The sequence below is a fragment of the Chelonoidis abingdonii genome, chromosome 10 (genome assembly GCF_003597395.2).
Source record: "Chelonoidis abingdonii isolate Lonesome George chromosome 10, CheloAbing_2.0, whole genome shotgun sequence".
NCBI lineage: Eukaryota > Metazoa > Chordata > Testudines > Testudinidae > Chelonoidis > Chelonoidis abingdonii.
In genome coordinates this window covers 59662654-59690651 of record NC_133778.1, presented here as the reverse complement: position 1 = coordinate 59690651, position 27998 = coordinate 59662654, and the positions used below count along the sequence as shown (strand labels likewise).

The 27998-nt window shown below is 37.2% G+C and overlaps 1 protein-coding gene across 1 annotated transcript in view; it reads right to left on the bottom strand.

Annotated features, from left to right (window-relative positions):
• The window catches only part of LRP1B (LDL receptor related protein 1B), a 1355016-nt gene that overhangs the window by 373537 nt on the left and 953481 nt on the right, over positions 1-27998 (bottom strand). Inside the window, 3 exon segments of the mRNA XM_075069829.1 lie at positions 8969-9100; positions 15426-15551; positions 19341-19481. Of these exon segments, the coding sequence (XP_074925930.1) occupies positions 8969-9100; positions 15426-15551; positions 19341-19481 (399 nt within the window).

Below are 27998 nucleotides of genomic sequence, written 5' to 3'. Positions count from 1 at the left end.
TTTCCCCATCTTCTGTATTTAAAAAAATAAATGTTCAATGGGCTAAATCCTCCAGTAAAGAAAATCAGAGTAGATCCAATGATCTTGAGAACAGGGACTGTCTTAGACTACTGTATATTTACAACTAATATCACAACAGGGCCATGACCCTGATTTGGGCCATTGCTTTTACTGCCACAATACTTGTAATAAAAATAATATACTACCAGTATGCTTTCCAATGGGATACCTTTATATTTGTACTAATGTTATTTCTTTAATGCCAGTACAGCTTTTTAAAAATGATTATTTCAACAACATTTGGGGCTCTTAAATATTATGTGGCAAATATTAGGAACTACCTACATCTACCCCCTTCTCCTTGGCAATCATGCAGATAAAATGTTTGGAATCATCATGTATATCTAATAAAGATGTGAAAAAAACCTCATGTAATGATACAAAGGAAGTTTAGAAATTTGATAACTTGTGACTCATCTTCAAAGTCAACGCTGTAAACATATTGCAATACCATTTGAATAGATGGCTAAATTCTATCTTCAAAGTGGTCAAGTAGAGTTTTGGACTTATGGAGTGTGCTATTTCCTCTCGGAAATGACTCATTGATAAAGATCCAGGATATTCTTTCCCTGTTTATTTTTATTTTCATTGTGCACATATCTCCCATTATTTTCATGAACTAATAGACATGAGACAACAAAAGCAACAGCAAAACTTACATATGTGTGGACCAATTTCAGGATGCTAACAAAGTGCAATTCTATGCTCAAAAACTGAAGCCAAACTGTTCATCGTTCTGCAGTTTCTCACAGACACCACTACCAAATTCTCTCTAAACCCACCCCAAACACAAACATCCCAAGTCAGAAGGACATGCAGTTGGCCTGTAATTCCAAAAATAAAATATGGTCAAAGTTTAAAAAAAAACAAAAAATCAAATATGGCCTTGGGTAACTGATTCAAATTGAGAAAGCAGGTAGAAGCAGACTCTCTAAAATTTGTGCAAATTCATTTGAAATTGTATAGTTTACACAGAGAGCCATTTCCAGCTATTCTATTTACAAGGAAATCCTGCTTTTGAGAGGCAGTGTATGATTATGTGTGAATTACCTACAAACGTGTATTGGGTAGATGAGACTACATGAAAATGTTGTATCTACTATTGTTACAAATAACTCTTAAAATCATAACTCAGAAGGATTACAGAGAAAATGTTTGTTTATTTGGTACAACTAACAGCACTTTCTGAAAAGTTATTATCACTGTTTTGCTGATGGTGCATCCTTTTCCCCAGATCATGAAATAGCAGAGCTGAAACTGTATAAACAGCAAATAGCTGGTACCTGGGTACACAGTGAGAAAGGGTGTTAGGGTGAGAAGTGGGGCAGAACATGTTTGGACTGGCTTTCAGAGATAGCAAAAAACAATCGCCTCAACATAGATGGGGCAAAAAAATAGTACCTTATTTTAAAAGAAAAAAAGGAGAGGCAAACTATTTAAAGTGTGCACATCAGTTAATTGAGTTTTTTTAAATAAGCCAATTAATAAACAAATGTTGACAGTGTCCTTTAAAATACCCAGATTAACCAAGGATGTCATGCTTATTTGCCAAAATAGAAAATGTGTAAGTAGTTTCTTGATCTAAATCTATGAAGTAATAAAAAAAACATATTACTATATGTGATAAAATACCTGGAAATAATATTCCTAGTATTAAAAGCATGACTTTTTTTCAAACTATAGTAATTAATAAATATTTGCATTTAAAATACTGTACTTATATAGTACTTTATATAAGAAAATACATACATTATGCTGACACACTAACTGGGCCAAAAGAGCAGCGTGTGAAAGCCCACGAGACTCAGTTTTAGAAAGAAGCTTCCAATTTAAAACAAAATGAAATAAATAAATACACAAAAATAAAATAAAATATACACCCTCACTGCTCTGTGCTGATGAGGGCTGAGAACATAAAGATATATTTTAAAGGGGCGGGTCACAATGATACTCTTTCACACATCGAAGTTGCTGGTTATAGAAAGGGATTTCAGAAATGTAGGTTAAGATTTGTTTGCCCTGCCATTTTCAGAAACTGGCATAACATATGTGGCTGTTTTAATGGTTGGTAATTGGTAGCTGGAAAGCGGCGGCTGCTGGCAGGGATCCCAGCTCGGAAGGCAGCAGCGGAAAAGTAAGGACGGCATGATATGGTATTGCTACCCTTACTTCTGCGCTGCTGCCTCCAGAGCTGGGCTCTCAGTCAGCAGCTGCCACTCTCCAGCCACCCAGCTTTGAAGGCTGCAGCACAGAAGTAAGGATGCCATGATATGGTATTGCCACCCTTATTTCTGCACTGCTGCTGGCAGAGTGCCACCTTCAGAGCTGGATACCTGGCCAACCGCTGCCACTCTGAAGGCAGCACAGAAATAAGGCTGGCAATACTGCAAATCTGTCTGAAATTCAGATTATAGGTCAAGTAGAATTTTATTTTGTGCTAAAAAGCTGGAAGCAATTCAGACAAGATGATGTGTGAGCGGGAACTAAAAATGAAGTATTCACTTTTGGAAAATGTTCATAACCTTTTTTGGGAAAACACTATTCAAAAATCATTCATACTGAGCTGGAAATTCACAGGAACATAGGAACTGCTGTAATGGATCAACCCAGTGGTCTATCTAGTCCAGCATATTTTCTCTAGTAATAGTCTGTACCAGATGCTCCATATGCTTCTGCAAGAATATTGTCATGAGTCGGTCCAGCCACACTCCCCAGACAGAACCTGGTCTGTTGTGATTGGATCCAGCTGCTGAATCCCACATGCCTCTAACTCTCCTGAGTCAAGGTAGGCACTCCAAAGCTGACATGACAATAAGTACTTTTATTCAAAGGGTTTATGGCAATAAGGAAAGGGAATTTTTAAATTAATCTTTCCCTTTCTATAGTAATGGTAAATCTAAGGTTTCATCTGTCTGTTTTCATCAGTGGCCTTGCAGGATGCCTGCTCCACACCCACAGAATGCCTGACCCTGATGAGGAGGAGAAAGAAGAGGGACTAGGGAGGACATGTTCAGCAAGATCCTGCAAGCCAGTGCTGCATCACACCGAGAAAAAAGGGCCAACATGGCAGACAACCTGGACAAGGAAAGAGCAAACAGGAAAAAGCCCCAGGAGTCCCATCAGGAAAAGGAGACAGAAATGCACCAGGACATCATAAATCTTCTCAGGAAAGAAACCCAAATGCTGCAGATCCTGGTTGACCTACAGCTGTAAAAATCCCAGAGTCCTTTCAGTATTACATGGTAGCAGCTTTCTGCACCCTCCACCATGATACATGTGCCCCCCACCATTCCACAAGAGAGGACAACAAGAAAACCAGTTTCACTTACCCTAACTGGTGAGAACCATGGGTGACATATGTATAATCCACAAGAAATATACTTGTACACTCAAATGGATAGAAGTATTTGTTTGCTGTCTTTCCAATTGTAAAGTTTCATTCCATTAATTTATGTTAAAAGTTTCTACTGCATTGGCTATGGCTTTTTTGCATGCTGCTTTTGCCACTCAATAGATTTCTGGTTTTGGAGAATAAAATTATCTTTATAGTTCACAACTCATACTGCAGAATACACAGCAGTACTCAAATCTGGCAGTATTTATAAATGTACAGCAAGCACAAAACAACTCATTGGTTCAGGAAAAAAAACACTTATAAAGGTACAGGCACCACTACACAATTCCTAGCAGCACCTAAAGCTCCAGGCACAAAGAACAGTCCAGTCCAGAACACCACTATGGGTTTCCATTACAGAACTCTTTTAAATCCTTCCTTAACCACATAGCATCACACTGAGTTCTTGTCCTGAACTGTTCAAAGTCAGCAAACAGCTGCTAAACCTCCACAATCCACCCTGGCAGGAGTTCTTCTTTCTTTGCTTCACAGATATTATGCAGGACGCAACAGACAGTTATAATCAGTGGGATATTTTTCGTACTGAGTTCTAATATAGTGTGTAAACACTGCTAGTGTCCCTCAATTGACAAAAGCACATTCAACATCTGCTGAACTGTAGCTGAATCTTTCTTTTGTGCTGTCAAGTTGGCTGGTAAATAGCTTCATGAGCCAGTGGAACAAGCAGAAGCCTGGGTGGCCAAGGATCACTATTGGCATTTCAGTATCATCAATGCTAATCTATTGTTCAAGAAGGAATGTCCCTGCCTGTAGCTTTCTGAACAATCCTGTGTTCTTAAAGAACATCAAGAACCTGCCCTGATCACCCATAGTGATACCAGGGAAGCATCTCTGGTGATCTACCAACATATGCATAACCATAGAAAAATAGCCCTTTCTGTTGGCAAGATGGGCTCATACCAAAACAGGGATGTGGGCCATTTATCATCCCACCACACTTTGGGAACCCCATTGCTGCAAATCCATCTACTATGTCCTACACATTACCAAAAGTCACAGTCTGCATATCAGGAGATGATTAACAGCCCTACATGCATGCATGACAACAGCCCCAACTGTACATTTTTCAACTCCACATCTAGACCTGCTCCATGGCCTCCAGAACCACAGGAGACTACAAAGGGAAACCTTATCCAAGATATTAGCCTAAATTTGTCAATGATTGAAAACTTACTGCATCTTATATGTTTTCTTCACATTGTTTAGTTATTTGGGGTTGGATGTATTAACCACAAATTCATACTATCTGCTGTCAATTTTACTAAAAGCAATGATAATTCATAGAGAAAATTTACTTGCCAATGAATTTGTCCAGAAAAAAAATAACACATTTCTTTTCCCAATAAAAATACCATATTTTCTTGATTTTCACCCTTGGATCTCAGTTGCCCTATGAGAAATGCTATAAATCTCCCTAGCTCTCAAAATGTTTTGTCGCATTGAGACACTTACAAACAAGTTTCATTCTGAGAGCAACTACTAGTGCCATGTAGTACATTCTATTTAATCTCCTTTACAGGCTACAATAGGTCAGACTGGAAAATAAAAAATGTGGTGGTACTCTCTGCAGCTTTGCCAAGCACAGAGTATCTAAGTGTTTCAGGACTGCCCTTTGCTCAGACGTATTGGTATACTGGGTCTCTTGCTTGGTCTCTTCTTTTCCTGGGCAGCTTTGAAACTGCTTCTCCTGAATACCTGAAGAGAGGTTACTTACTTTAGAGTAATTGGAGCTCTTTGGGAAACCTTCGTCCAGACAGATCCCTCTATACATATTTATGTTTCATTCATGGGAGCCTGGAATATTTCATACAGCACAGTCCATTGGGGCTGTGCATGTACCCTGCATACTCTTGCATCACCAACAGTGAGGATATAAAATGCTGAAAGGCCTTGCCGCCATTCAACTCCTTCACCAATACAGAAATTTGGGTGAGGATTCTATATCAATGGGGAAAGAGAGTGGATCTGGGGATGTAAATGGCAAAAGGCATCTTGAAGAACTCCATTTAGTGTAAATAAGTAACCACTTTTTTGTCCACAAAGATCCTACCGTAGGTGAGTGGATAGTACTTGCCTCTCAAGAGATTAATAGGAATCCCTATTTAAATAATGACTGCAAAACATCCCTATCAAACAAAGCATCTGACCTAGAAGCAGTGACAGTGGAGGACTGGTTGGTGAATGCATGACTCAAGCTCCAAGTAGTTGCTCTACAGATTTCAGGGATAAGGATACATCTTAAACAAGCCACCACTACTATTTGGACACTAGTGGAATGTATCCTAACTCAAGAAGGAACTGGCAATTTATTCAACTAGTAGGAAAGCGTTTGAGATGAAAGGGCTTGCCCTTTAGACTTTACTGTCAAAAGCCATAAAAAGGCTAGAGGAAAGCCATTGTCTTAGAAATATAAAAGGACATAATTGTACAGATATATGGTGTGTGGAGCTTGGCCTCAGCTGGGGAGGCATGAGGTTTAGGAAAAAATACCAGTAGATATATAAACTGGCTTATATTAATTTATTTTCAGTAGGAATTTCAGATGTGGTCTGAGAGTTACTCTCTCCCAATGAAATATTGAATAAGGCAGTGAAGCCATTAACATTTGAATTTCACCCATCCTACAAACTGAGGTAATGACAACTAAAGCACTAGTTTTAATAGAAAGGTGATACTGAAAACACAATGACATGGGCTCAACAGGAGGGTCCATCAAACATGAAAGTACCATGTTTAAGTCTCAGGTAGGGAAAGATTCATTAATTATCAGAAACACATGAATTAGGCCCTTTAAAACCCAAGAAATAGTAGGGCAAGAGAAGAAATTCAATGACCATCAGCAGGTGATGTACCAATATAGCAGCCAGATGTACTCTAACAGTGCTAATGGAGAGCCCCACATGTCTGAATGCTAATAAGCAGTGGCATGCACAAGAGGGTGGCAAACAGGGCAGAGGCCCCCTAAATATTCATCTAAAATATGTATTTCTGCTCTAGCCCAGGCCACTGACCACCACTTCTGCAGAAATCAGGAGCTCTTCATTGGTATTGATTAGAAGAAGGGGGACTTTGTAAAGGAAATGAATGAAATCTGTTTTGTTTCCTCTTCTGTGCTGTTGTATAGAGACCCTGTCATAAGGTATGATTCCCAAATCTGAACCTTAGCGTCCAAAATTTGGGTACCTGCATGAAACCTCTAAGCTTACTTACCAGCTTAGATCTGATATCACTGCCACCAACCAGGAATTCCAGTGCCTGGTTACACTTCTGTTCTCCCCACTTCGCTGGGGACCCCAAGACACCAACTCCTTTGGTTCTATAAACCAGGAGAATAAAAACATTCCCTTCTTTCCCCCTCCAGACTTCCTCCTGGCTATCTGAGAGCTATGATCCAACCTCCTTTAAATCCAATACAGAGAAGCACTGTCCCTTCCTTCCACAAGAGGCAACAGATTCAGAAACAGAGAAGAGATTCCATCTCCCCCCCCGTCTCCCCCACTGTCTGGTGAGTTCCAATACTGGATTAACAGGGAAACAGAAAAATCAATCAGGTTCTTACATAAAAAGAAATCTTTTAATAAAAGAAAGGAAAAAGTAAAGAATTATCTCTGTAACTTCAAGATGTAAATATTACAGGGTCCTATAGTTTACAGACAAAGGAAGAAACCCTTCCTCCAGTACCAATACAAATCAAAATATTCCCAGCAACTACACATATAAAAGTTAACCAGTCAGATCCACACTTGCAAATAGAGTAAAAAATTGCCTTTTTACTTACTATTAAAGTAAATCGCCTAAAATCGCCTTTTTACTTACTATTCTGAATAGATAAGAGGCTGTAGCAGGGAGATTGGCAGAGACCTGGTTTCATTTCTAGTCCTGTCCAGGACCCCGAGAGAACAAAGCCAAACCCAAAAACCACAAACAAAGGTTTCCCTCCCTTTGAGAGTTGAAAGTATCTTGTTTCCTGATTGGTTCTCTGGTCAGGTGTTTGTTAACCCTTTCCAGGTGAAAGAGACATTAACTCTTAGTTATCTGTTTATGACAGACCCAGAGGTTGAAATGTCACTACACAGTCTTTCCGAGGGTAAAGAGTTCTTTTTCTCTGGTGGTAAACTTAGGTGTCCCAGGCAACTTATATTTCTTGTGTGCTGCTGTTATAAACAATGTCACAGGTACCTGGTCTGAAAAAAAGCACTCCAACTCCTTAGGGGGAACTTGATACCTGTGATCTGCCCTCTTAGATGTGGCTAATAAAGATGCAGGAATCTGCTACAGGTCCCTACAAGGTTAAATAATGGCTTTATTAATAGGCATGGCTAAACAACTTCAGGAAGTCAGGTGTAAAATGTAAAACAATTTGTGAGATCACTCCTGAATTATCTTCAGGGGGATTCTGCCATCTTTTGCAGAAGATCCTGAATGACCCTGAAGTCGTCTATAGTAAACATGTTTGATGGACCCCCTCATCAGGTGAGGATGAGGATATGTGTAGAGGAAATAAGTTAATTCTCATATTCCTCCACCAGGTCTTCCTTGCACTCCTATAATACATCCCTCACACTGGCACCAGCAACCTTCCACAGCACTCAGGAGTCTGCTGTACTGGCTCTCTGAATGCTAAAGACTCCCTAAATTCCCAGATAAGAATTCCCAGATAAGAAAATCTGACTAGTCTCTACAGTCTCCACTGAGTGACACAAAGAAGAAGAGTAGGGAAAAAAAATTTGTCCCTACACACTATGTGTGCATCATAACAATCTGTAAAATATCAAATATCAGATCACATGTGCAAACCACAGTGATACAAGTATTCACCTCTAAATTCAGTTTGATACCCTTCTAAGAAATGTTCTTTGATTTCCCCCCTTCCACATTAAATATGTATTAATTACTTGTGTTTATTAATTATATATAAAGTCACATGTTCATAGAATCATAGAATAGTAGGACTGAAATGGACCTTGAGAAGTCACCTAGTCCAGTCTGGTGCACTCAAGGCAGGACTAAGTATTATCTAGACCATCCCAGACAGGTTTTTGTCTAAGCTGCTCCTAGAAATCTCCAGTGATGGAGATTCCACAACCTCCCTAGGCAATTCATTCAAGTGCTTAACCACCCTGACAGTTCGGAAGTGTTTCTTAATGTTCAACCTAAAATGCTCTTGCTGCAATTAAAGCCCATTGCTTCCTGCCCTAGCCTTACAAGTAAAGGAGAACAATTTTTCTCCTTCCTCCTTGTAAAATGTTCAAAAATAAGAGTGGGATACAGTTTCTTATTACTTACTTCCACTACCAATTACAGTTTAAAAATGACATTTTAATATTTTTTACTGAGTACTCTGGTCAGTTATGTATTTACAGATTGGTTTTCAGGGGGGTCAAGCACTGGTAGCTCCCACTGGCTTCAAGTGCAGTTGTAATAACTCAGCAGTTTTGAAAAAATAGTCTTTTAATTTAAATATAAAATACAGCCACACAATATTTTATTTACCTCCATGGAAATCTATACCCACAGCAAACGAAGTTCCAGATATGGGCATTAAAGCATCTGTTTTGTCATTTGGATCCAGAGGAATTCCTCTAATTCCTTCATGAACAGAATACATGAGAAATGACTCAATACCTAAGGGAAAATTAAATAGTTTATAAGAGCAAAATACCGTAACCGTAGGTTAAAATTCAAAATGAACAAATTTTAATGAATTAATATTTTGTAATGCAACACACTGGGGAGCTCTTAAAGAAATTATTAAAGAAAATCTGGAAATATTAATTGAGGTTGTTGCTTTTTAATCAGTAGAAATATTGGACTGTGCTGTTCCTGATATTTCTAAATAAAATAGTTTAAAAAAAACACTTCTCCAATTCAAGATTCACCTTGTACTTTAAAAAAAAAAAGATATTTTGCATGCAACCCTCCCTCCCCCTCCATTAACATACAATTAAGGTTAAAAAGTCATGGTTAATTCAAGTGTTATCACTTCATATTAACACTTGAAGGCTATGCTTCCCACCACCAAGCTTCAAGAACCTTCTGGAAAAAGGTACTCTTAAGATACCATATATTTGGAGTCAAAGTTATAAAGGGGCCTCCTGGCCCCAACCAGTTCATTTTTTTCTGCTAAACCCAAGAGTCCTACAACAAAAAAGTTCTAAGAAAAGGAGAAGTGCACTGTCAGTGTGAATATACACAGGTAACACTCTTGAAGAACCACAGATATCGTATCTGGATAGTCCCACTTCTGGGGGATTTGCTAGCAGTCTGTACCTGGGAAAGACAGCTGAGGAGTTCCAATTAAATAGGGATAATAGAACCACCATCCCAAAGTGAAAAACTGATCTAGATTCCAAGTGGAAAGAGTATTGATGAATAAATTGAGGAGGAGGAGGGATAGCTCAGTGGTTTGTGCATTGGCCTACTAAACCCAGGGTTATGAGCTCAATCCTTAAGGGGGCTGCTTAGGGATGTGGGGCAAAAATCAGTACTTAATCCTGCCTAGTGAAGGCAGGGGGCTGGACTCAATGACCCCTTGGGGTCTCTTCCAGTTCTATGAGATAGGTATATCTCCCTATATAAATGTGTGTACAGAATTTAAGTGGGAGTTTTCTATGCAGATTTCAAAGACAGAAATATTGACAGAGTTGTTATCAATGCAACCTTACACCTGTATATTGAGCTCTGAGGAACTAACACCTTCCTACAGTATACGAGGCCTTATTCCACTAAGGCACTACATGTAAACAGTATTTCCTGATTCCCATAGGCTACAAAAAAATTTCTTACTTCCTAAATGTCTCAGTACTATACAAATAAAAATGCCAAGCTCTCTCAACATCCAGGACATAGTGTTTTCAAATCTCATTTTTATTGTGAATCTCATCCAACCTTGCAGAGCACACTCTGTAGCTGGATTTTATTTTCAAATTTCTCTTTGGAACTTGAATTTTAATACAGAGAAGTTACTTACCAGTAATTGTTGTCCTTCAAGAGTGTCACCTCTGCATAATCCCACTTGTCAGCATAGCACACCCCATGCTTCAAGCTGCAGAAATGTTCTATCAAGCAGCGTCCATATTGGGACTAACTGTCCCTCTCCCCCACGGAGGATTCTGATGGTATACCAGGAGAGTTGCCCCAATCACCCTTCAGTTCCTTCCCTAACCTTGGAAATCTTTCACTGAGACTCCAAAGAAATGGGGGAATGAGTGGAGAAGTGTAAATATGCAGGGGCAACATTCACCCACAACTACTGTTCTTCTTAGAGCAGTCTTTGCATATTCACACTTAAGGGAGATTACCAAGCAACACAATGCTTTAAGGTAGGCTGAGGAATTCAAGGTGAAAAAACACTGGATGAGCTCTGGATGACAAAAAGAGTAGTGGAAATGACCATAATTTCACTCTCCATATTAGACCTCAGTTAAAGTCTTCTGGTTTTGTTTTTTTGGGTCCTTTTGCATATATGTACATACAGAGCTTCAAGCAACAGCTCTGTAAATTTTATACAAGAAGGCAGAAGGCCTACAATATCTTCAAATTAGTTGAATATTTTTGATAGATCCAAGTGAATGAATACCTGGGATTTCAGCCTTACTTACTTAAATTATCCCTTCTAACTACTGATCAAGCTTATATTTCTATAATCCTATAATTTTACTCTATTTAACATTCAATGATTATATATGACATAACATGTTAGTTAATTATAACCACACAATAAATGAACCATAAACTAAACTCACTGGCTACATAAGCAATTGGTTACAGCATATATGGTACCAAACTCTTTATGCATCTAATGCAGGGAATAAAGCCATGGGGAGGTCCAGATTGTTAAACAGAACACTCATCTGTGGAAAAGGGAATTAAGAATGTTTGGGAGGAAAATTTGTACTTTGCAAGGCGAAGGTCCTGGACATTGGGCACCACATAAAATTAATAATTCAACTGTGTGAATTATAAGTGTTATTCCTAGATGGACAGGGAGTCCTAGAAAATTAGTGTATGGTAACAGTATGGGTATTATTGAGAACGAAACATATAGATAACATTATAATAGAGTTAAGCTGGCAACAAGGGATAGTGTAAAAATAAACACTTCGTGTTGTCAAAGAACGTGGCATAAATGATTCTGTGAATGCTTAATACAAGAGAATGCATTTACCTCAGAGGGAGCATGGGACCAACTAATCACAAAGGAGAAGTGAAAGAGATGGTAAGGCTTGCTGATATTATGTGTGCACTGGGATACCATCACTTTTCAGTTGGGACAATGATATGCCAGGGCAACCTGGATGAGTTTCGTCTAAACCTCACCTTTTGGACTCAGACTGGGACTCATGCTTTATGGCTAAGTGTATGGATTGAGGAGAATGTGATGGACAACACTGAATGGGACTCAGAGATTAATCTCTTTGTACGTATACTGCACTGTGCATTAACATAACCGATTTAGTAAAGAGAAACATGGAGCAACTGGTGCCCATTACCCACCTGATAGCTGAGCAACAACAAATTGGGGACAATACTGTACAGGCCGGGGAAACACTCTGGTGGGCCACACCAAAGGAGGTGAGCTTGCACCTCCTGGTGCATACTTTAAGTTTAGTCTTAATCAGAGTTCAAATAATAATGCTTAGTGTGGTCATAGGAATGTGTTGCTGGATAATAAAATTGAAAAAGCAAGCACAGAGAGACATATGATACAAATGGAACAAATGTTAACTTAAGAGAAAATGAAAAGGAGAGCAACATAGGACTGGCTTAGCTGACATGAGCAGGCCCAAATGAAGACAAGACATACCTGAACAAGTAATTGCTGAACAAACCCAAGCAAGTAGTTATTGAAACAACTAACTCTTGTGGGTATGTTTATAGTAAACAAAGTAGGCAAAATACCTGAACTAATAAAATTGCCTTATGCAATCTGAAAAATGATTGGTCTTTACATAAAATAAGCATAGATGGTTGTAGTTAGTAAAGATGTCTATAAACTGTGCAGTGTGTGACATGAACTGGAATTCTGGTATCTTGTATCTTAACTTCCTGCATCTAGGTCTGGCCAGCATAGACAAAGAGCTGTTACATGCCATGATCAAACACAATAAAGTAACCTGAGTGATAAGCTGAAGTTTAACAGAGGTTTCTGGATTCCAGAGAACTGGTTTAAGTGTTCTCCCAGAACTGGAAAAGGTGTTCTAGGTAATTCAAATGGAAAAGGTCTCAGAGGGAATCCAAAGACCAGGTAAGACCAGGCAGATGGATGTCACTGAAGCCAAGCACAGAGTAACTTGAGACTAACAGATATCCAAAGTCAATGCTGAACTTACAGACTTAGTTGAGCAGACCTGAAGACCTCCCACCATCAGTAACAGTGAGTGAGGTGACCCTCCTTTTCCTATAGGTCATTCAGGTGTTGCATATGCCCAATGGTTACTATATAGTCTTTAAAGTGAAGAAACCTGTACCAACTGTTTACCTAACTAGCTATAAAGAAAATACCCCACAAAGGCAGAATCCAAGAAAGAAGCTGATGAGAAAAGCACTGAGGACATTGTGTAAGATTCAAACTTGCTGCACCTTCAGCAGTTAAAAAGAAACAGAAATACAGTTTGGGCTCCTCTCCCTTTTAACACTTGGAATGCTTCATAGAGAGGAGGGCAGACAGAGTATAAGAGCCAAATGGATGCTGCTTTATAGAAAAAAATGATATAGCTGGAAATATGCAGCAGACACTTGAAAAAGAACAGATATTACTCATTTAATCCTTTCATTAACCAACTTCCTGGGTCTCCATGCTTTCTGTGACTGTCTCATCACACTGAGAATTACTAGATTTAAGATGTTAACATTGATCATAATTACTTCTATTTCTATTGTAGTGGCATTCACGGGTCCCAGTCAGGAATTGGATCCCATTGTACTAAGTACTATAAAAACTCATAGCAGAAAAATATCTATCAGTTTCATATATGTTCTGAGTTATATATATTCATTCTTATTACACTGGAAAGCAGAAAATAAGTAAAGCTTTGACCACTACCAAAAAAAGCATGGGAGTAATCGTGTAATAGTGAAAAGACACATTGTTACAAATTTAAAAATAAATATGGTGCTTGGAAGGTTCCAAAGGAAAAGACTGCTGTAAAGATTTCCTTGTGTAATGCTTAGATGTTAAATTCAATATATGGATAGGAAATTCATATACCATCACATCACTTGACATCTCTATTGTGTTTTGGGTTAGTATAAGCAAATTGTAGGAAACGAATCCATTGAGACATGGAGATTTTGCACACTGACATTTCTTTTTTGGTATGGGAACGCTGTAAAGTGCTACTACCCTCCTAAATAGTTTGATGATAATACTTATTTTTCTAATTCTGTGTTCTCTGAACATCTGGAAACTGAAGTTATTTTGAATCAGATCTTTTCATAGATATGAATTGCTTAAATTAAAGGAGGATTTAGTCTTGCAAAATAACTGTTGAGATGATTTAGGAAATATTTAATTTGGCTACAAATGAAGAAAATATGTTTTTTTAATAGATTAATCCCTTGTTCATTCATCCTTATAGCTCAAATCATAAGTAGAAGAAAGGAAACATATAGTGACAACTATTTCAGGGAAACCATTGCCATGGATTCAAAAGTTACAATTGCCTGTAAAAGCAAATGAAAATTACATTAAAACAAACAAACAAAAACCACCATATTAAAATAATATAATTTAGGTTAAAAGCCAAAAGTTCAAAAGTTAAGAAATGCCAGATTTAAGATTGCTTGTTCAGCCTTAAGTCTGCCTTCTTGTATGTCTCTCTTGTGTACTGAATGAAGCAAGGATCTTCTAGAAAAAACCGTATGTAGTTATGTAGTTAAAGACTATTATAATGCATATACACAGTAGCAGCAATGTGAGTCTGTCCTTAAATGTCCATGTTTAGTCATTTTGGTCTGCTGAAAATCTTCCTGAGGAACACAAGCAAGTAAGGGATTTACAACAGTGTATATCTCAGCAAAACATGAATGGAATTTCCAGGGTCAAAGAAAAGGTAATTCTCTTGTCAGATGTCTTATCCTGTACTGAATTCCAAAGGTCTATTCCAAACAATGGAAATCTTAAAGTTTCTCAAAAAGCGTTGTAAGAATCTTTCATAATGGAAAGTGTTAGGCAGTGTAAATATAGGGGTCATTACCAACTTCCAGCAAAATTATATTTTTCCACTGGATGTAGAATTAGAAGCCCTGAGCCTGGAGGCTTCTTGAGGAACCAAAGTTCCATACTAAATGTTATACCTATTGAGAACCATAATGTTTTTCTTGCCTAAAAGCAAAGAAGTTCAAACATTTTGGGGAAGCTTCCAAAATATTCAATTTAAAAACTTTTCAACACATTGGAAAAGCTCCTTTAATTTCTATAATCCATTCTGGAGGCAAAATCTTTTCTGGAATTTAGGATAAAAGTAACTGCTGTAGCTCCTATCAGCAGCCATTTTTGTAAGTTTACCCTTCAGGTTCCAAGATGTTAAAGTTAGCTTCTTCACATCCTTTTGTAGAAGAGACCCCTAGTGAAAAGCTTGTACACCCGCATGGTTTGTAAAAACAGAGATCCAGCAGATGTGAACCAATAAAGTGCTATAGAAGATGGTCCTGCTCATCTGTGTATGTAAAAGAAGGGGACATATACAAGTTTCCTAGCATTATTTTTTTCCTCAAAATAAATCTGAGAAAGTCATGAGGAACCGAAACATGGAAATTAGAATGAAAGGTTCAATTAATCCTTAACTATAGTGGGACCTCCTTTCTTCTGCCATAAACTAGCCATGCTTTTCTTAGTAAAATTGTTCATTTAGGTTTTTTTTAAAAAAACACAAATAAGGACTCTTCTTCTGCCTCAGTGTTATCGTAACATTTGTTTAGCAAAAATAAGAATTGAAAAGCTAAATACCTTGACATGACATACGATTTTTTCGGAGGTTATAACCCACTGTACACATGCACGTTCTGGTAGTTTCTGATGTTGGTAAGCAAAGCTGGGAACACCCACCATTGTTTAGTTGACAGGAATTGCTACCTGCAGCACGGAAAAATGGGGTGGGGGGAATGGATGGTTACAACTCTGGATCCTACTGAAGTTTAAGCTGTTCAGTTGCTTAGTACTAGTATTTTAATACCAATTTATTAACAGTTCATAGCATATTATTCACCTGATTTATTTTAAATTGCAAACACAGAAATGCTGACAACCATGAAAACTTCAGCATAATATTATGTTTTATGTTCAGAATATTTTACAAATCTCTTTAAACTAAAATAGTCCTGACTGAGCGTGTCTATTTTAAACTAAGAAAACATGATGAAACTGGAAACATGTCAAGTTAAAGCTTAGCACTCCATAAGCCACTGCTAAAACCTCAGTACCATATCACTATATGGAAGGCATTTTAAAAATAATTTTACCGTTAAAAAAGCACTTATACATTTTCCTGTTCCTGGCACTGTGCACATAATTCCCCAAACACTACATTACACTTGTATCTTTAAGTTTTATCTATTTATTTAGCATATTAATTCTCATTATCTATGTGTAGCTACAGTGACAAGTATTACCTAGATACTCATAGATATGTATTCCACAGAGATATCCCAGAGATAATTCAAGGCTCATTTTACTAATTAAAACTGATTGTTTGAATTTAAATAATTTATGAACTCTCCCAGTTATTAAATATCTAATTATTATAGCACTTTTATTATGCTGGGGCATGTGATGCTATTCACAGCATGTTAGACAATGATATAAAGTGTAAAAGATCTCTCTGAGGATTGTAAAGTACCATAAAAAAGAATACATAAAATATGGTCCAAAAAATTAATATAACAACATAATTTCTTCATCTCAACTCATATTATGGGGTTTGACTGAATATTCAGCCTTCTTTTAACTTGCCACCTTTATTTTGAACGCACTCAAACTCTGAGATAGATTTACCTACTTGAGATGATGGAAATGTTCTGATGATCTGCCAGAGGAGGCTGAGTGATTACATTTCAGCAGGTTGGATAATAATCAGCATTTTTTAATTTAAAAATATTTTTATTTAAATCAGAATTTTAAAAAAATATATTAAATGTAGGGTTGCTTTTTTAAAAACTATTTAAAATTGAATTTGAAATTGACAACCTAAGTTAAGGCCCAAGCTTATCGTAGTCAAATAAAAGAACTAAAATGAAATAAATAATAAAATAATAATAATAATAATAATAATAATAATTAAGGCTACGATTTTCTCATGGCTATTTTTAGTAAAGGTCATGGACAGGTCACATGCTATAAATAAAAATTAACAGAAGCCTGTGACTTTTGCTGCGGCAGAAGTAGTGACTGGGAGCTGTGGGTTTCCTGCTCTGCCAGCAGCAGCTGGAAGCTGCAGGGTGACCACATTTCCCAAAGAGAAAATGGGACACCCCAGCTACTCGCCCGAGGTGTCCCCCTTCCTCCCAACCCCCTGCTTGAGGCTGTTGCCTATTGCTGGAATCCTCAGGAGGGCCCCCTAAGGAGTCTGTCATCTTCTGCTGGAACCTTGTAGGGGGCCCCCTGTCACCTGTTGCTGCTGTCACCTGTTGCTGGAACCCTGTCAGGGCCCTGCTGGCTGCCAGCTCCAGAGTCTCACAGCCTAAGGGGCTGAAGCAGAGAATGTCACTGAGGTCTCTGGAAGTCATGGATTCCATGACTTCCGTGACCTCCGTGACATAAAAGTAGGCTTAATAATAATAATAATAAAACCCCAAACAACATTAAGAATTATGTTTGTTGTCAAGTTTTAAAGAAACTCGAACCACCAATGATAGGTGGAAGTCACTTGGTAAGGATCTGAAACCAACCAGTTTTTGACAGCAGTAGTCTCTTCTGCAGGTACAGAGAGAATATTGTCTTCAAACCAGTTTATTCAACTAGTTCATTTCAATGATTAGTTCACTCAAAGTTTATAAAACAATTGGAAGTTGAAAAAGAAGAAAAGTTTATTTTTATCTTCCAATCTATGAAATCAGGTATGAGAGGATTAGATCAACCAGTTCTAAAATCTTGAAGAACCTATTGACCAGATACTATTAATTCAATTCACTAAGTATAGATAATACTTCCTTTGTTGAATAAACCAATTGGATTTAGATGTAAAACATGTTTGGATAAACTTATTTTTTTCTTTTCTATCCAGTACAGTTAAACTAAATAATTGCTGAAATAAATGTATATAGATACATTTATCTATTTTGCCTCCTGGTTGGCAAAAAATACCACCAATGTACTGTAATAACTATATTTAGTTGCATATTGACATGTTTTAATAGTTACCAACCAATGAAAATCAACCTCTCTTTAAGATCATAAAGACATGCTTAAAAGCTGAATGCAGCATGTTTGTAGGTGTGCCATTCCTAGAATATTAGAAAGGCAGGTAGGTGAGTAATATGTTTTATTGGACCAACTTCTGCTGATCAGAGAGAAGTTTTTGAGGTTAAAAAGAACTGTTCTTTAGGTGTGGGAAAAACGTCAACAGAACTTGGTCCAATAAAAAGATATTATCTCATCTACCTTGTCTTGATTAAAATCTAATATTTAAATAAACATTTCTGACTGATTTAAATCATTATTAAAATCAGTGACTTAAATCAATCTAACCTGGGTTTCAGATGCCTCTCAGGGAGAATACTATGGTGTCAGAAAGTCAGATTGCCTGAGGAAATGATGTAAATGGTCTTCTGTCTACAATTATAGATACAGTGATACTTAAGGTATAGCAGGGACAGATGTGGTTGATATGGTAGACACATACTGTGAGGGTATAAAAATGCTGAATCCCACATGCCCTTAGCTTAAAAAGGACAGGACAATTTAGGCAGTGTCCCTAGCTTTTGGCATCTGCACACACATTCCTGGGGTAGACCTCATGTCTGACACCCCTCCTGATAGTGGAGACCCTGCCATCCAATTGTGTAGGCCCTGAAACTTGTGTCATCTCCCCATGCCTCCCCAGTGGCTCTTTCACATTCCCCAGAATTGTATCGAAAGCATTAGCCTCCTGGTTTGCAGTTTACCTTTTCAGGTGTATGTAATAGAGAGAGGAAACAAACACAGACAGACTTTGTTCTGGATTACACACACACACTCTCTCTCTCTCTCTCTCTCTCTCACACACACACACACACACATACAGTTTAATAAACAGTTTATTTTATGGGATAATATATATGTCTAAAAACAAGCTCACAGTTTGCAATGTCCTTGCTAGTAGATTTGTTTTCATTATAACAATAGGTAGACATACTTAATTCATTCTCCCACCAAAGAAAAATAAAATTGCCTGATTTTTCTTGTCACTTACTCCCAATTTACATTAGTGCAATTCCAATGAAGTAAAATAAATTACATTGGCTTAAAACCATTGAGATGAATGACAAACATCAATGATTTTTCAAATACTATATCTTGTATTTAATTTTTTAATAATTTATTGAGAGATACATATCAACAAGTCAACGAAAATGAAAACGTTCACATTTTTCTCTTAGTTCTGACTACCAAATTTAAGCTTCACAATATCATAGTAATTTCCGTTTGCATTAAGCCTCATATTCAAATATTATGAATACATATTAAAGAGAGGTTTCTAAACTACTATCTAATATTTTAAAAGTTATTAACGACATTGTAATTCACTGCAGATAGAAGCTCTACTTTTAGTTAATCAGATAACGAAGGGGAACAAATATAAACCTCTATGCATTTTGGGAATATTATGGAAGATGAATACATTATGTACTCTAATGATAGTTTAAAGATATTTAAAATACAATTTACCTTGCTGTGCTGCTTTATCATACACTTTCATATGTACAACCCCTGAAGTCTTGTTTCGCAGGACAGTGGGGGTTCTTCCATCTCTTTTGTTGCAGGTACCCAGCTGAGCTAAGTTGTGGTCTGCCCACCAGAGTTTTTTATCTGTAAAAATGTCAAGGGTTTTTTTTGTAATAAAGACAATCATCTTATCAAATAATATACATTTGACACAACTAAATCCTTAGTTTCCAAATCCTTCAGTTTTAATTAACTGTGGGTTCCTTAAAGTGTGAGGAAGGCCATCATAACTTAAAAGTATAGAAATCACACTTTCACTCCTTTCCCCCTCTCCACAAATCATGGTTCCAAGCATTTTTTTTAAAGTGAACATAATGCTTGAGAAGGATGCCCAAGTAAGAGCCATGAAAAACGAAAATCTTCTACCTACAGAAAAAAGCACAGCAATAGGAGAGCATAAACATTATCAGAATATCCTCAAATCGCTTTTGACTTGACCATATTTAGAGATGAGCAGGCAGTCTCCACGCTTTCAGTTCTTGGCCTTAGTGTTCAAATTAATAAACCGCACATCGATACGTGAATGCTATTATATTTTTTATGTAACAGCTATCTGCAAGGAATGATCATAGAATCACAGAAATGTAGGGCTAAAAGGGACAGCAAGAAGTCATCTAGTCCATTCCCCTCACTCTGAAGCACAATTAAGTACATCTAGGTCATTCCCGACCGGTGTTTGGCTAACCTGGTCTTAAAAATCTTCAAGTATGCAGACACCATCAACCAATTTCACACAGATTACAAAAGGAGCAAACTAACAACTTTTGTCACAGACCTATTAACAGATCCATTATATTATAAGAAAAATCTATAAAACTGGGTTTACAACTTAAATAGAAATACGTTTAGTATTTTACACAAATACACAGATATATGGAAGTCTATAAAGCTATAATGACGAGACTTGCTACCAGTCACTTTCTTCATCTCTGTGATATTGACCACATACTGTAGTTGATTTTTTCAACTCTTTGTCATCCTGATCTGTCTTTTAAAGTCTTTGAGCTCATGTTTAGGTCCAAACTTCTGTTTTTCTTACATTTAGATATGTAAACTGTTTCTTAGTTGTCCCATGAAACTCTATGCAATGCTAAGTTTTACTCTTTCTTCCTCCTATCTATTTTCCTTACTTTAATATCTCATTTTTGGGTTTAACTTTGACTGTTGCTGAATGAGTTTCTCCTTTATGATTAAAAAAAAAGTTCTCAAACTATTAGGTTTGGTAACAGCCAACAAACCTCTTCCAATTAACTACAGAAAGTTCCACTGGATTGCTAAGTAGCTATTTTTTCCTCTCTCTCCTATAAAACTCTGACTTGATGAGTTTATTTTTCTATACCAGTATTTCCCCTCACTTTTTGATAGCAGTTAATAGATTTAGGGGAGTTGCTCCCCTTACACCACCTTGCTATAGTAATTTTATAATTGTTTTGAAATAATAGTAATTTTAGGCGCAACTAGGAGATAAGTGATCAACTCTTTATGGCATTTATAAGAAACAAAGTTTTTAGGATAACTTAGTGAAGATACTCAGGGGTTATCAACAGCCAACACCATTATCTCTCTTATGACGTTTCCAGCTGCCTTCCCAAATGTCTTATTTTTGGGGGCATTGTCTATTAAATATGCAGAAATCCTCTCATTTGATTACATTCTCTGCAGCATGTTCCCATCCCAATACCATACCTTTGTTTAATTTTAAAAGGAGGATAAAGATGTTTAACATTGTTCTCTTTAATTGTATTTATTGAGGTTTAGGGACCATAGCTTCATATGTTCATTTCTGAGTTTTGGTGACTATTGCCTATATCAACTTTACATCTTTTCATTAATGTACTTATCTCCTCTAAAAGTTAGAGATTACTTTTGTATAGAACAGAGAGTATGCCTGTGTGTTTTATAGATGTAGTGAGTAGTTTTGTTTTGGTTTTTTTTTTTCCAATTTTTTCTTCTTGGTTTTGCTTTACTGTGGGACAGTGAGGAAAAAAATGTCTCAACTGTAAATATTGACCTACTGGAACATTTGTGTTGTTTGTAAGTTAAGGATATAATAGCCATACTGGATCAAACCAATGGTCCATCTAACCCAGCATTCTGTCGTCTGAAAGTGGGTGGTGCCAGAATGAACAGAACAGGGCAATTATCAAGTGATATCCATTCCTTTCTGGCAGCAAGAGGTTTAAGCAGACCCAGAGCATGGTGTTGTGTCCTTGATCATCTTGGCTAAAAGCTATTGATGAACCAATCCACCATGAACTTTTCTAATTCTTGTTTTGAACCTAGTAATACTTTTGACCTTCACAGCATCCCCTGGCAACGAGTTCCACGGTTGACTGTGTTTGTGTGAAGAAGTACTTAATTTGGTTTGTTTTAAACCTGCTGCCTATTCATTTCATTGGATGACCCCTGGTTCTTGTGTTATGAGAAGGGGTAAATAATATTTCCTTATTTACTTTCTCCATACTATTCATGATTTTATAGACCTCTATCATATCCCACCTTAGTTGTCCCTTGTCTAAAATGAACAGTCCTCGTCTTTCTAATCTTGCCTCATATGTAAGTTATTCCATATCCCTAATCATTTTTGTTACCCTTCCCTGTACTTTTTCTATTTTAATATATCTTTTTTGAGATGGAGCAACAAAAACTGCACACATTATTGAAGATGCGTGCATGCCATGGCTTTATATAGTTGCATTATGGTATTTTCTGTCTTGTTATCTATCCCTTTCCTAATGGTTCCTAACTTTCTCTTAGTTTTTTGACTGATGATGTACATTGAGTAGATATTTTCAGAGAACTATCCATGATGATTCCAAGATCTCTTTCTTGAGTAGGAACAGCTACTTTATAAACCATCATTTTGTATGTATAGTTGGGATTATGTTTTACAATGTGCATTACTTTTCTCTTGCCAACACTGAATTCCATCTGTCATTTTATTGCCCAGTCACCCAGTTTTGTGAGATCTTTTTGTACCTCTTCATGGCCAGCGTTGGACACAACTGTCTTGAATAATTTTGTATCATCTGCAAACTTTGCCATCTTACTGCCCCCCCCGCACTTTTTCCAGATCATTTATGAATATGTTGAATAATACTGGTTCCACCACAGATCCTTGGGAGATCAATCTCCTCTGTGAAAATTGACCATTTATTCCTATTCTTTTTCTCCTGTCTTTTAACCAACTACTGATCCATGAGAGGCCCTTCCCTTTTACCTCATAACTGTGTATTTTACTTCTGTTTTGAAGGATATGCTTGTGTTCATTTTGAATAAAATGTGGTTTACAGGGTGCTTATGCATAAAGAAGCATGCTGTGGCTCACCAGCGTAGGAATATTCTGGCGAAGGCCACGGGGAAGTGTGTGAGCTCAGCATGTGGAATGGAGAACTATGAGTATGTTATAAAAAACCTCATATATGGAAAAGCTAACTCTGATTGGTTAGAGGTTCGTGTTATGTAACTTGTTATGTAAGTGCCATGTGCTATAAAATAGCAAGGGGAGGGGCTCCTTGCTGGAGGGACTCTGCCTGATTTTTTGTACTGGGGCTTTCCATGTGCACATATTGAATAAAGCCTTGTTGAACTGAATTGAATTGCATTGCATTGAATCGCATCGCATCGAATCCAAATCCCTTGATTCTACCCAGCATCAGACTCGCTGGGAACCACAAAATCCCAACAGTTTGTAGAAAATTAACTTACTTCTGGCCTTTTTAATAGATATATATTTTCTGTGATTGATTTTTCTGATGTATTTCTTAAGTATTTCAATTTCATTGAATACTGTTTCCATGTCCACTTTTCTACCACGTGATACTTTGTTAATTAAGCTACCCCTAATCATTGCTTTGAAGGACTCCCACAGCATTTTTTTTTTAAATCTGGTCAGAATCTTCCTCAAAATGCTGCTTAATTTCCTCCAAGATACCTTCAGATCTTTTCTAGTCATATATAAGTGGGATGTTTAATCTCAATCTTTTCATTTTAGGTGCATCTTCACAGTTTCTAATAAAAAGCCAAATGAGTGCAATATCTAACCAGAAGATACAGCCTTGCTGTGTTGACATTGCTGTATTAAGCAAAAATATACAGATTAGAATCTCAAATTCTCCTATATATTCTACAGATTATTGAAAAGTAGTAGTTTCTCTCCTTTGGATTAAGACACCTGCAAGAATCACACCAATCATATTTATTTTTTAGAGATATTAATTCTATGCTTGATTTTCTATCTTTTATAATACTGCTGTTTGACGTAATCTCAAATCAAGAACACAATTATAATCACCTTCAATAATAATAATAATAATAATTTCTTCTCTAAAATCGTCTGATTTTTCTTCAGAAAAAAAGACATTTTACCTTGATTATGGGCATAAATATGTCCTAATATAGAATTCTACCACCAAGTTTCCTTTAACTGTAGACATCTAACTTCATTATATATATATATATATCCTTTAATTGGAAAGGCATATGTTTGACAATAATTATTGCTACTCCTTTTGTATATGATGCTCTTGGAGAAATTTAGGAAGTGTGGAACCAGTCACCTTTAAAATATTTATGTTCCTCCTTAAGCTGTGTTTCTTGTAGAAAATATATATATGGGGCCTCAGTTTGTAAAGCTATTTTTTCTTTTTAAATTCATGTCAAGACCATTAGTATTTATGGTATAGAATATAATTGTATTACCTATAATAAAAGAGATGCAAACTGTTGGCTGGTAGATAAAATTGTATGAAGAAACAGTAAAACCGAACATCATATAAAGCTCTGATTCTAAATATTGGATTTTTTACTTCTGTCTGATTTAATAAAGAGTAAATTTTAATTTAAAGTGTATTTGTGCCATTAATAAGTCTCACCACTTACTTAAACCAAAAATATTTGGCACAACATATCTGCTTTCATATAAATTTCAAGTTAAACTCAAGTTAAACTCTGGAACATTATTATTAATTTCAGCAATCCCTTCCCCAATCTAGCTGAAAATGGCTAGAAGTGGAAGCTAGACAAATTCAGACTGGAAATAAAACATTTTTTTTTTTAACAGTGAGAGTAATTAACCATTGGAACAATTTACCAAGGGTTGTGGTGGATTTTCCATCACTGACAATTTTTAAATAAAGATTGGGATTTTCTTTCCCCTAAAAGATATGTTCTAGGAATTATTTGGGGGCAGTATTATGGCTTGTGCTTTACAAGAGTTCAGACAAGATCATCACAATGGTCCCTTCTATCCTTAGAATCTATGAAAAGATGGGCTTTTTTGAATTTTTGATAATCAGCTCCTTCCATCTTTAGAGAAGAATTTACCATCTTCAACAAGATAAAGCCAGTACTTCCCAACTGGTCCTTCATCAGCCAGAAGAGATAGGATCCAAGAAACAGATTGTGACACAAGGTTCTCCAAAACTCATCTAGAATCTCTATAAATACTACTGCCCAAAATTCAAGCATAGAATATCTAGCATTTAGCCCCTTCCAGACAATGACCTTTCTCTATGGCCTTAGGCAGATCTGCCCAAAGCTATGAGTGTTTTTTCTGCAAAGTAAAGAAAAAATGTCCTCAAAATAGGAGGCATTTTCAGCAGCAACCAGACAGAAAGAGTCTGGATTAAATAGGCTAGCTAACACTCAGAACACATCTGCTGAATGAGAGTCTTAGCATATTTGTATCTCAGAGCCGTAGCATAAAATTTTTTTAAACAATCATGACACAAGCTATCAGCTTCAAAGCAAGTGACTTTTGACATTCCCTCTTCCATTAATTGTTACAGGGAACCCACAAAACATGGTGATCCATTAGGGTGAAGCCAGGGAAGAGGCTGCCAAGAGACCATTCTGCCTGTTATTGAGTACAAAAGATCATTATGGAGTCCTCATAAAATACTGCTGAGCATTCATCTGGCAGTAACTTATTTTCGCTTCAGAACACTCTGGAAGCACTCAGGTTCTGTTAGCTTCAAAGGGTGAAACACGAAAACAAGTCCTCCGCTGTGATAGAAAAGATGGATCCCAACTAGGGCTGTTTTATATATTTATATATTTATATATATATATATATATATATATATAAAAATCCCCCTCTCACCCCTATGGGTGGTATGTGTCTTCCATACATACCACCCTTAGGGGTGAGGGGGGGGGAGTTTTGCCAGCAGAAATTTTCACCAGAAAATATCCATATTCACTACTTTATTGGTTTTCAGAGAAAACATTCTAAATAAAATTTAGTCATTTTTGTTTTGTTTCATTTTTCTGTGAGAAATCCCAGTCTTTTTCTTTTGAAGTGAAAATAAAAGATGAATAAAATGGGTTTTTCCTCATTCACTGAAATAATTTTCCTCTAGTCTTAATCTCATACTGTAGGAGGTAATGATCAGTCCACGACATTGAAATAATATCCACCCCTACAATCTCCTACCCTGACCCTAACACTAAATTCAGAGTGTGCACAGGTATATGGATTAAGACTATGGCCATCTAAAATAGCCCCATAGTTATGTCCACAAAACCTAGAGTTGCACCATACATCCTGCAGAAGAGACACCTTTCCCTGCCCTCCCCCCACCCCGCCAAACAAGTGTTAAAAGGATCATCAGCTTGCTTTGTATGCCTCAGGTTAGTTATTGAGTCAAGCACTCCAGGCAAATCTTAGGAGGGTTGGTAGTATTCTTGCAAGCATTTTGGATCCCTTCCCATCTCCATTACCAAGCCCACCCTACAGATTATACCTCAGCAAAGAAAGGGCTGAGGGAAATTAAATTCCAGCAGTCCTTTGAAATGCTACGCTAAGCTTGCTCTAGCTGATGTTCCCTGTATGCAATATTAAACAAAATATTAATATCTTTAGTTATGATATGTTAATCAGTGAAAATTTGGCCCAGACATTAGATCTTTTCTAGGTAAGTCCAGTAAAGAAAGAAAGTTTAATTAGTCTTCTTTCCAATTTTTTGTTATAAAGGGTTGAGAAGGTGAGGACACCATCACTTTGCCACCACTAGCCCCTTAGGAATTGTGTTTAACAGCTCTATTTTTATGAACCTTTTGTCAAGCTCACTTAATATTTTCTTCAAATAGTCTACCTCAATACCAGAAGTAACATAATTTTGATTTTGTGCGTACAAGAAGGATGGAAAGGGGACCAAAATTGGATCTATGGAGGAAACAATTTCAACCATAACTTTCATTTTACTATGAATAAACCTAATTAAAATTTTATCATGAGTTATGAAATATCTACATTTACTAACTGTAACAGGGTTCCCGTTCCACACCTCTTCCTGGGGCCCACCTGCTGCCCCCAGTAAAGCTCAGAGAGGCTTCAGGGTTGTGAACCACTTGTGTTTTTATTTATATAAAGGTTCTCCCACCACCAGTGTCTGTCTATATACAAGTGTTGCAGGACTAGTCACCTCCTTTACAGGCAAAGCCAGAGGTTGCCTTCAGCTAGGAGGTCTCCAGTTCCCTCCCAGGCTGACTTCTCCAGACTGTCTCCCCAGCCTTCTGGCTCCCTCCCAGCCTTTATAGCTCTTGGCTTGTCAGCAGGTGTTGCCAATCATCAAGCAACATCAGGCCTTTTCTATCAGTCCCAATCTGTTTCCCCCGATTGGAGCTGACTGAGCAGGAGCTAATTAGGTGCTTTTGCACCAGCACCCTGCTACACTAACATAGAAGTGACATGCAATAATATCAGTAGCAGCATAAAGGCGGGCGTCGTGGGAACATGCTCCATGAAGGAGGCCATGGGAAAATGTATAATTTTAAAGAAAAAATTGAAGTTCTAGAATTAAATGTTTTGGGCCAGGTTTCAAAGGTTTAGTTCAGGTGCACTCAGTGCATGACTGATGATGGGTCAAGGTATATTTTTTATATAATTCCACTCTCCTAATTTAAGTGTCCCCAGCATAATTTAGAGCACTGCAATGGTGTGTTGGCTAGCTCACTCTCCTACTGACTGCTACATTAGCCATGAATTGAGAGAGCTTACTGCACCCTAGCTCCACCCCTCAGACATGCAACCTGCCCAAGGAGAATTCTTAACTGGGTTTCAGGAAGGAAGCAGGTGATATAGAGCTACACATGCTGGCTTTATATAACCTGGAGACATCCCTTATGTCAGTGGAATTTCCAGCATAACCTTTGTGTTATTCTGGGAGCACAAAGAGTTGGGATTCAAGATCTGGCCCTCTGTATACTGGCCCGCGGGGTGCTCTACCAAAGCAGCAATATGACATCTTGTTTCTATATAATTAATACAGAAAACTTCACATTTTTTCACTGGATGTAAGCACGAAGACTGGTTGTACCATTCCAGATAGCTCACAATACTGAAAATGCAATTTCCTCTCTCCTTTTCTTTAGAATAATATGTCCAATCCATTTCTGCATCCCTCAGTGTAACATTTAATCAGGCTATTTTGCTTACTGTGCTGCTAAATGAGACTATTACTGCTCTCATAAACAGTAAACTATATCTAGACCACCTACCTCTCCTGCTAATTCCCATCATCTAATTAGACAATCCTATTATCTTTGTTCTAAGATCACAGAATCATTTTTTTCACAATAGACATTAGAATTACAAAA